We start from the raw sequence: 10188 nt of genomic DNA, 5'->3' as shown, positions 1-10188 counted from the left end.
AGAAATAATAATGCAATGAGTCTAATAGGAAGCTGTAATGAATGTATGGGGGTTGCTCGTGCGTAAGTTGCTACCCTGCCTGGCTAGTTAGCCTGGTCAAACCTTTCCTGCCTGGACAGCCCTTCACTTCGTGGCTGTTCAGTCGCTAGCAGAATCCGTCAGTGGGTGTTTCTTAAACTTCTTCCAGCACAAAAGCACTTTGACGCCAAGTCTACGCCTACTTTCCCTGCGCGGAGCAGCAGTTTTCTGCTGCTCCAGAGAAGCGGACACGGAGCAATGGTTCCAAACTACAAGAAAAAAGATTCCACCTAAACATTAGGAGGAACTTCCTGGCAGTGAGAGCTGTTCAACAGTGGAATTTGCTGCCAAGGAGTGTGGTGGAGTCTCCTTCTTTGGAGGTCTTTAAGCAGAGGCTTGACAACCATATGTCAGGAGTGCTCTGATGGTGTTTCCTGCTTGGCAGGGGGTTGGACTCGATGGCCCTTGGGGTCTCTTCCAACTCTATGATTCTATGATTCATTTTAATGTTTTAATGTTGTATTTTAATCTTGTTTTTTAAGTTGTATTTTAATCAATTGTTTTATATCTGGTATTAGCCACCCTGAGCCCAGTCTTGGCTGGGGTGGGGTATAAATAAAATTATTATTATTATTATTATTATTATTATTATTATTATATTGGATAAATTCCTGGAGGGGGAGAAGGCTATTGATGGCTACAAGCCCCAAGAGCTATGCTTTCCTTAACCAGAGGCAGGGGTGCTTCTGAATCTGAATTCTCTCCCCTCTTGCTCTTGTGCTTGAATCCTGCTTGCTGGTTTCCCATTAGGGCATCTGGTTGGACGCTGGACTAGAGGGGCCCCCATTGGCCTGATCCAGCCAATTCACCTTATGCTCTTACATTATGTTCTTATGTAAGCCTTTGGTCTGATCCAGCGGCCAGACTTTTATGTTAACTCAAGAACCAGATTCAGAGGATGCAGCTGAACATCTCATGTCTTTATTTTTGGAGAGCAGAGTTGACCCCACCAGCCTCCCTGAAGGTGGAGGTGGGAGGGAGGTGAGGGCCCCAGGGCAGGGTACCAGGTTGGTGTCTCTTCCTCCGACTTTGAGGGGTCAGTTTGGAGAATCGTGCAGACAAGGGAGTATGTCAATGGATGGCTCAATCAGATGTTGTGGTGGAGTTTGCTGTGGAAAGGAAAGAGAGAGAGTTAAAGGGCAGGAAGGAGACTCTCGCCTTGAACTGGCACACAAGAGTCCATGGCCAGCAGGGCAGATGATGGAGACCCCATCTCCTGTCCGTTTCCCAAGCCAGTCCCATCCCTGAAGGACAGCTCCTCTTTCTTTTTCACCTGGTTTACTTGAAGTTCCGCAGACCATTTTGCACTCCAGTCTCGTGTAAAACCGATTGTCATTCCCTTTGCAACCGCCATAAACAAACTTCTTGCAGGAGGAAAGAGTTGAATTGTAGTAGAAGAATTCTGAGTAAGCGCGACATGGGCCAGTCTCACTGGGCAGCTCGCAAACCTCTGGGGTGGAAGTAGAAAAAGTGGTGGTGGATACACACACAATTGTATAGCAAATGAATGCAGAATATAAAGTCGACATAAAACACCCCTCTCTGCCCATAAAAAAACAAGAGAGCAAAAGCATTAGCACCATATAGAAATAACTCATACATCAATGGGAGGCAAAAGGCTGCCTCTCTCCATATGAACCTACTCGGACCCTGAGATCATCTTCTGAGGCCCTCCTTCGTGTGCCTCCTTCTCAAGAGGTCCATAGGGTGGCAACACGAGAACGGGGCCTTCTCTGCAGTGGCCCCCCATCTGTGGAATGCTACCTCCAGGGAAGTTTGCCTGGCGCCTTCATTATACACCTTTAGGGACCCGGCAAAAACGTTCCTCTTTAACCAGGCCTTTGGTTGATTGACATCCTATGACCTTTTACAATGTGTTGGGGAGTCGGGTTGTTCTTGCTTTTATTTTTATTATCTATTTTGTGTTTTTATATTGTGGTTTTATGTTATGAGCTGCCTTGAAATTGTGGACACAGGGCAGTATAAAAATGTAATAAATAACAGCAGTAATAAAGAGTAAGTACGCACGCAAGAACAGGAACTGGACCTGAACAGAAGGGCGGGAGAAAGTCATGCAGGCTAAATTGTCAAATGGAGAAAGCCTTTACAGCCCCACACTTCCAGCCCCATGCACACTGCCGTAGTTGAAGGACAATATCGCCAGATTCCTTCTGAATGGAGAGTTTGGTCATGTGGCTGAAGATTTACCCTACAACTTCCTGGTTTGCTCAATCTATGAAGACTGAAGAGCAACCTTGTTCAAAGGTTTAAATCTCATAGTTGAGCCATTGATTGGGTAGCGGATTTTATTGGAGGACAGGCCCCCCAATACCTCTGAAAAAGAGGCTCATTTTGCCCTTAGATCTGCAATTTCAAGGACAAAAATTTGGGGGAATGGTAAGTTAAATTCTTCAGGGGAGCAGACCCTTATCTGACAGAACGCCTGATTTTAATAAATATTTTAGCTGTGCAGTGTTTACACGGTTCTGTTTAATGTATTTCATTCTGTTTTATGTATTTTGTTTTGCAGTGGCTTTGGCAAGACAAATAAATAATATTCCTAAAAGCAAACTCAATGCACATCCTGGGAACTTCAGCTTTCCTTCACAGAGCTATCTTTTCCAGTCCTCTTAACAAACTACAGTTCCCAGGATTCTGTGGGGGAAGTCACATGCTTTAAATGTGCATTGAAGAGATGCTTAGAATGCATCATGTGCCCTTTTAAGAAGCCTCTTTGAGCACAATTGTGTTCCTCTGACATGTGGGTTGTGACTCCCTTTCAAGGAGGTTTGGGCAGTGCATGAAAGGCATGTGCTGTACCTGGGCTGATTTTCCCGCAGGCCTTCTCGCATGCCTTCTTGGTTTTGAACCTGTTGCTGTTGCCCCTGCAGCCGCCGTAGATGAACCGCAGGCACCTCTTCTGTGATGGGCTGTAGTAGTATCGTGGCATGTAGCCGTAGCATGGTCCACCATCAGGAGGCAACTGGCACCGGTCACTACGGACTGTAGGAAGAAGAAGGGAAGGTTTGGGGTGTGGGCTGACTAGCTGTGTGCTACTGCCCGGGTACCCCAAGAGGAAAAGGTGTGAGGAAAGGGGTGTGGCTTTGCCAGTACCTGAGTCCAGGCAGCCCAGGCTGCACCCAGTGAAGCAGCACTTCTGTTTGAGGGGGCAGTCTCGGTCATCTTTACAGGTATCATTGCAGGGCACAAAGGTGTACACCAGTTCCCTTTTGGGACACACGCCAGGGTGCTCTGGAAGAAAAGAGTTGGAGAAGAGAACTACTGTATTTTTCACTCCACAAGACACACCTGACATAAGATGTGCCTAGCTTTTAGAGGAGGAAAGGGGGAAATCTCTGTTTTTTGAGGATCAGCTCAAAGTCGTTGAGCTTATTTTGCAAAGGGAAAAAATCCTGTTTTTATGGGGTTCAACTCACAGTTCTGCAGTTTCTTTAGGAAAGGAAAGGGAGCCCTTTCTACAGTTTCCAGACAGATAATCTAACCAGCCAGTCACATGTCGCTGGGGGAACAAACAGCCTCCGTCTGCAGAACATTCAACAAATGAGGCCTGGGCAAGGAGCCGGAAAGGGAGCCAGCGATCAACCACACATTCGCTCCAAAAGACGCACAGACATTTCTCCTTACTTTTTAGGAGGAAAAAGGTGAGTCTTATGGAGCGAAAAATACGTGCTTCCTGAATCACAGGGGGGGGGGTGGGCTAGATGGCTGTCCAACTCTACAGTTGCATGATTCTACAAGGAGAAGCTTTGTTGGTGCCCGGTGAGACATGAGCCTAGTCAAGAACATAGGAGGAACTCTGTGGTAGGATCAGGCCAAGAGCCCATCTAGTCCAGCTTCCTGTTCTCATGGTGCCCAACCAGACGCCCCATTGGAGAAGCCCACAAGCAGGGCCTGAAGGCAACAGCCCTCCGTTTCCAGCAGCTGGTATGCAGAAGCACACTGCCCCTGACCAAGGAGGCTCTACAACCAGCCATACTTTTGCTGAGGAAGCCCGATGGAGAGTCTGAGTCTCTCCGTAACAGGCTCTGCTCCTTCCTCCCACCAGCTGCCAGGACAGGCTCTCTTCCTCCTGATGATCTCAATGGGCTTTCAGAGCCACAAACACAAGACCTAGTATTTTTGCAAGAATAAGGGTTCTGAAATCAGGGTGGTGGAAATGTAGTCCCCTCTCACACACACACAACTCAGGCCTGGAATGCTTAATATACACGCTTTTGCAAAGAAAATTTTCCTTAATACAACACATTTTATGTATGCTGTTTTCACAAGCATATGCCTTTTTAATGCACACTTTACCCTGTCATATGCATTTTTGTTCACATTCTGTGGTTGGAGAACTGTATTGCAAAATTCGGAGCTGTGTGAATTTTGAAGGATGGCTGTGTTTCAGTTTGCATATTGTTTTGGAAAGCATGAAGGAAACGGGCTTGATTTTAAGTGTGAGCTGAATCTCATTTCTTCCCTGCCCTTAATCATAACACATCTTGATACTGAAGGATAGAGCAATCTCTCAGGGTGGGCTTTCTCTTTTCCAAACTTATTTCTCCTTTACCCTGAACATTCTCTCCATTTCCCTATCACTTTGCACAACAGTTTATGAAAACTGGAGTATGCAATGCTGCCAATGTTTGCAACAAATTTCCCCTGATACAGTGCAGTTTGGTACATTATTTCTACTACAGTCATACTTCTTGTTGCGTTTGTTTCACGTTGCGGATTTTCAGATTGTGAATGCGGCAAACCCGGAAGTGTATACTTTTGGGTTTTGCCATGCCACACGCGCGGAAGCATTCTGTACACTTCGTACATGCTCAGAAGCGTTCTGCATGCTCCACACATGTGCAGAAGCGCTCTATCGCACTCCACGCTTGTGCAGAAGTGCCGCTTTAGTTGTGGACTTTTCTGGGTGCAAACGGCACCCCAGAATGGATCGCATCCACAACTAGAGGTACCACTGTACTGTTTTGCACCCTTCTCCTTTCAGTAAGGAATTTTCTGTTGCAGAGTTGCATCACAAAATCCAGACAATTGTGAACTTTAACAGAGAGCTGCATTTCGGTTGGTGTCTTAGTTCAGCAAGTGTGAATTAGGTTGTTTTCCCTTTAAATGCAAACTGAATGATACCCCCCCCCCCAAATTGGCACCCATTGAAAGTGGAGAGTCAGGGAGTGGCACCCAACCACTTTTTCTTTTCATTCTGATTGGGTTCCCACGCATCGCCCAGCTGTTCTTTGTCCTTGCTGGAAAAGCCGTACCTTCCTCAGCCTTTACACACAGCTGGTGGCATCCGTATCTGCAGCACTTCCTCCTTGGGATGTGGAGACCGAAGCCACAGTCCAAGTCGGTTGAGCAGCTGGTCGAGCAGGGGCGGTCCAGCCGGCGTTGCGTCCTTGGGCAGTATCCGGGGATGGCTGGGGAGGAAGGGGGAGCAACAGGTGGGAAGGCAGAAGGCGATTCTGCGAAGGCCACGGAGAACCTTTGGGCAGATCACATGTGGCTGATGTGCCAGGATGACACTAAGAACACACAAGAGGAAGCTGCTGGATCAGAGCAGCCTTCTGCTTTCACAGTGGCCAACAAGATGCCAACCTGCACAAGAGCCTCTCCCCTCTTGTGGTTTCTAGCCACTGGGATTCAGAAATATTTCTGCCTCCAGTCGCGGAGGACAACTCTAACCCTCCAGATGTTTTTAGACTCCACTTCCCTCATCCCTGACCATTGGCCATGCTGGCTGCAGAGGATGCCGGGAGCTAGAGCACAGGAACATCCTAAAGGCTAAACTTTCCCCATCCCTGGCACAAGATGAGAGGGTCCGTGGAGATGGGTTGCCAAGGGCGCCTTTGGGGCAGAATTGAGTTGGGTGCTGGTCTTCTTCTCTCCTGGCATCTCCTGTCCGAGGGTCCCCAAAACCAGAACTGCAACCTCCCTTTGCCCTTACCTTCGGAAGGGAGCCGGCACTGTCGCCCACAGATGGTCCGGCAGCAGCGCTCGTTCCCTGGGCAGCTGGCATCCGTGGAGCAGAACTGGCCACACATCACCTCACCTTCAACCCGAGCAGGACATGTGCCAGGCTTGACTGGAAGAGTTGTTGCTGGAAGAGAACATGGGGCAGGCTGACTCCTTCGCTGGTATGACCTCCTGGGAAATTACAAGCCCTTCCTAACCAGCAAACTATGTGGGCTGATTTACGATAAGTAACCCAAAACGTCTCAGAGCACTTGCTGGCTTCAGTGACTTTCTCTGCTGTCATTTTCTTTCCACCCCATGCAGTGTGTGGCCATTGTCTCTCTCTCTCTCTGGGCCAGAGACTTTTGCAGCCAGCACAGAGTGACCTTGCTGTTGACCTTCCTGGCATTCCTGATTCTTTAATTTCCAGAATGTAAGAAGGGCTTCCTCTCAGGGAGAGATGACACATAGAGAATAGGAAGGAGACTCCCCTGCCCCCCGGGAAAGAGTTTGCCTCCAGGTCTGGAAGGCTCACTGGGACAGGGATTTCTCGTGAGAAGCTGAGCCTTCTCCACCTCTGCTTAAAGCTTGTGGGGGGGGGGAGGAGAAACCTGTTGGGTTTATTCTTGCAGTTCCTCTGCTCTTTCCTAGCTGCTGAGTTTGTATCATTGGACTGCTGTGCTAAAAGCTTACTTTCTTTACTTGCAAGTAAATACCTCTGTTGTTGGACAGGAGCCGCAATGAACAGCTTTATGATATTTAAAATTTCATTTCCAATTCATTTCCTAGTGATCCCTAGGATGGAATCTGCCATTTTTGTAGCTGCTGCCCAATGAGTCAAGGCCTTAACTGAGTTATTTGGAACATCTATGTGCAACTGCAATTTTGGAGTGGTCTTAAATGTGAATCGCTTGACTCTTGTTTACACTGAATTGCATTTGCCATTTTACCTCCCATTCACTCAGTTTGGAGAGGTTCTTCTGGAGCTCTTCACAATCGCTTTTTAACCCTGAAAGTACTGTCAGCAAACTCACTGCTCCCCACTAATTCTAGGCCATTTATGAACACGTCAGCAAGTTCAGGTCCCAGTGCCAATCCTTGGGGACCCCACTTTCTACATCCCTCCAAATATTCCTGCTCTCTGCTTCCTGTTTCTTTACCCATTCCTGATCTGCATGAGGACCTCTCTTCTTGGCCCAACCCTCTTATTCTCACAGCTCCACTTATTCCAATGATTTTGGCTGAAAATCTTTGGCTCCTCCCTCCGCCTCCACCTGAGCGTTTGTCTCGGGGTCTTACCTGGGCGCATGCACCGGCGTTCACAGGCGCTGCGACTGTGGAAGTTGTTGGCATTCCCTAAGCAGCCCCCATAAACAAAAACCAGGCACCTCCCGACCCTCGGGTTGTAGTACCAGCGAATGAACAGGGCCAGACAGTTGCCTCTCTGAGGAGGAAGTCTGCAGATATCTGCGGGATGAGAAGAGACGCAACAGAGTCGAAAACAATATACAGAATTTAGATCCCAGAACTTCTGATGTTGGAGGAGCAAGGCTAGCAATAGACTTGCAAAGTCCTCTGAAGGCAGCCCCAAAAGCACAGCTTGCTTTCTCCTGCTGCAGAGGGGAGGACCTGAATCCATGGATTCAGACGACAAGGAAAGAGGGTCTGGCTAAACGTTAGGAAAAACTTTCTGACAGTAAGAACTGTTGAGCAGTGGACTGAACTTTCTAAGAAGGCTTTTTTGGGGGGGAGGTTTTCAAAAAGGGGTTGGATGGTCTCTGGTCAGGAATTATTTAGCTGTGATTCCTGCACTGCAGGGAGATGGACTGGAAGCATAGCTGCCAACGTTTCCCTTTTGTAAAGGGAAATCCCCTTATTCTGAATAGGATTCCTCGCAAGAAAAGGGAAAAGTTGACAGCTGTGACTGGAAGCCCCTTGGGATTCCTTCCAACTCTACAATTCTATGATTCTCAGATTGGGCTGAAAGTATTTCTTCTGTCTTACTCAGCAGGTAGCACCACCCTACCTGCCATTCAAAAACAGGCTTTGGTGGCATTCTGTCCCAGGGAGATGCAGGGAGACACAGGCATGAGGTTCTTGGAGGAAGTCAGAAGCGCAGGAGCGTGGGTACTTTAAGTTGCGTCTTAAAGAGTTGTGCAGCCTGTGTCGCCCGCTGAAGCCCCCTTTTCTCCTTCAGGGTTGGAGGTGCAGAAGCAAGCCCTGCCTCCCTTTTCACTTGGCCACCTCAACAGACTCAAATGCCACCAGAATTGTAGTTGGCTTGCTGTCACCAGAGACTTCTGGATATTTCACAATGCAACAACATGTCTCAATGAAATATTGGACAATTAGCTGTCTGACACCCTAGAAAGGCACTGGCCACTCAGGCTGGTGTAGAAAGGAGAGTCTGATGAAACATCAGGAAGAACTTGCTGAGAGCAAGAGCTGTTTGACAGTGGTGTGGTCTCCCTTGGGAGGAAGTTATTAAGCAGAAGTTGGATGGCCATCTGTCATGGATGTTTTAGCTGAGATTCCTGCACTGCAGGGGGTTGGATTGGATGACCCTCGGGGTCCCTTCCAACTCTACAAGTCTATGATTCCATGGACTGACAGGCAGAGCAGCTTCCTGTGCTCCTAAGGCCAGTGTGTGGCTCATTTTTGACCAGGCAAAAGTTGAAGCCCACCACCTTTGAGGTTGTCAGTCCCACTGTCAAACATCTCTTACTCTCAGAAAGTTCTTCTTAATGTTTAGTAATCTCCTTTCTTGTCACCATTGGTTTGGATCCTGCCCTCTGAAGCCTGCTCCATCTTCCATCTGGCATTCCTTCAGATATTTGAAGGTTGCTCTGGGGTCACCTGTCAGTCTCCTCTTCTCCAGGCTAATCATACCCAGCTCCCTCAACTTGGTTTGCAGACCCTTGATCATCTCAGTTGCACATGTTCCACCTTGTCCACTTCCTTCTTAAATTGTGGCACCCAGAACTGGGCACAGTGCTGTAGGTGGGGGTCCAACCAGGGCAAAAAAGGGTGGTACTTTTCCTTCCCTTCATCTGGACACCAGACCTCTGTTGATGCAGACTAGCATAACATTAACCTTTCTTTTCCACCCTGCAGCAAAAGGGGAAGGAAGGCTGGTGGCCACAATCCAAGGAAAGCTGTGCCAGATGACCAAATAGGCAGAGTAGGCACTGACCTATGAGCCCCATGCCTTTTAGGGGCACTGCAACAAAGGATAAAAATGGACTTATTAACATAGCTGGTTAGTAAAATCAAAAACGTGTCGGGAGAAAAGGCCAGGCTAATGATGAGGAGAGACAAGGCAGGTTAACAGGGTCACCCCTGAGCATTGGGGGACACTTGGAAGGGCCGGTTTAAAGAGAAGAGAGTGCTGAAGGGAAAGGGGAGGTGCCACTCACCCACAATGAGCTTGGCAGGTGCAAGAGGGAGCTGGTGCAAGAGCAGAAGTGTCCCCGCCAGGAGGAAGAGGCTGGAAGGATGGTGCATGGTGGACCCAGGAGTGAGTTCTCTCCACGGCTCAGGCAGAAGCACCTTATTATACTCTGACCTCACCAGGACGGCAGGTGGCTTCAGGCAAGAAGCCCAGCCCAGCCCTGAACAATGGAGCTTCAGGGAGGGGATTGGGAGAGAGGCTGAAATGTTCCAGAGAGGGAGAAGGACAGGGCAGGGATTTGGCAGCAGCTGCTGCCCAGGGAAAATTTGGTCTGATGGGGATGGAGGAGGGTGTTTTGCAGATTTATGGTCTCCTCAGTTCCCAGGCAGGGGCACAGCCAGGAACTGGCAGAAGGCTCTGGACTTCTTTCTCTACGAAGCCTTGGGGTGGCTGCGCAGTGGAAATCCAGTTCTTGGGTATCTCTAAAGAGAGATTGGATGAGAGATTATAGGGTTGGAAGGGACCCAGAGGGTCATCTAGTCCAACCCTCTGCAATCCAGGCATCTCAACCAAAGCATCCATGACAGATGGCCATCCAACCTCTGTTTAAAAACCCCCAGTGAAGGAGAATCAACCAATGGGCTCAATATTTCTCAAGAACTGCCTGGACCTCTCGTCCTTGGCCGCATACTGGGAGAGTCTCATGTTGTTGGTCTCAAAGGGCCCTGCGCTTTCCATGATGAGGATGTCTC

The 10188-nt window shown here is 48.6% G+C and overlaps 1 protein-coding gene across 1 annotated transcript; it reads right to left on the bottom strand.

The window, feature by feature from the left end:
* Positions 1 to 985: 985 nt before the first annotated feature.
* LOC310847106 (actinia tenebrosa protease inhibitors-like) lies at positions 986 to 9567 on the bottom strand. Its single transcript, XM_083744628.1, has 8 exons — positions 9462 to 9567; positions 7345 to 7512; positions 6038 to 6190; positions 5355 to 5510; positions 3193 to 3330; positions 2899 to 3081; positions 1352 to 1528; positions 986 to 1187 (listed from the first exon to the last, which is right to left on the bottom strand). Exons 1-8 carry the CDS (start codon positions 9547 to 9549, stop codon positions 1162 to 1164), a joined length of 1089 nt encoding a protein of 362 aa, XP_083600754.1. The 5' UTR covers positions 9550 to 9567; the 3' UTR covers positions 986 to 1161.
* Positions 9568 to 10188: the final 621 nt, after the last annotated feature.

Source organism: Podarcis gaigeae (assembly GCF_964106915.1).
Source record: "Podarcis gaigeae genome assembly, chromosome: 6".
Classification (NCBI taxonomy): domain Eukaryota; kingdom Metazoa; phylum Chordata; class Lepidosauria; order Squamata; family Lacertidae; genus Podarcis; species Podarcis gaigeae.
The sequence above is the reverse complement of the archived record's forward strand: the minus strand, read 5'-3'. Positions and strand labels throughout refer to the sequence as shown.

What these genes read in the sequence shown, in the direction of transcription:
- LOC310847106 (XM_083744628.1), bottom strand. Translation starts at nt 9,549, where the DNA reads ATGCACCATCCTTCCAGCCTCTTCCTCCTGGCGGGGACACTTCTGCTC. An exon ending in GTGTGTAAAGGCTGAGGAAG is followed by an intron (nt 3,331 to 5,354) that starts GTACGGCTTTTC and finishes CTTTTCTTCCAG; the next exon opens with AGCACCCTGGCGTGTGTCCC. An exon ending in CTGCGGGAAAATCAGCCCAG is followed by an intron (nt 1,529 to 2,898) that starts GTACAGCACATG and finishes CTTCCACCCCAG; the next exon opens with AGGTTTGCGAGCTGCCCAGT.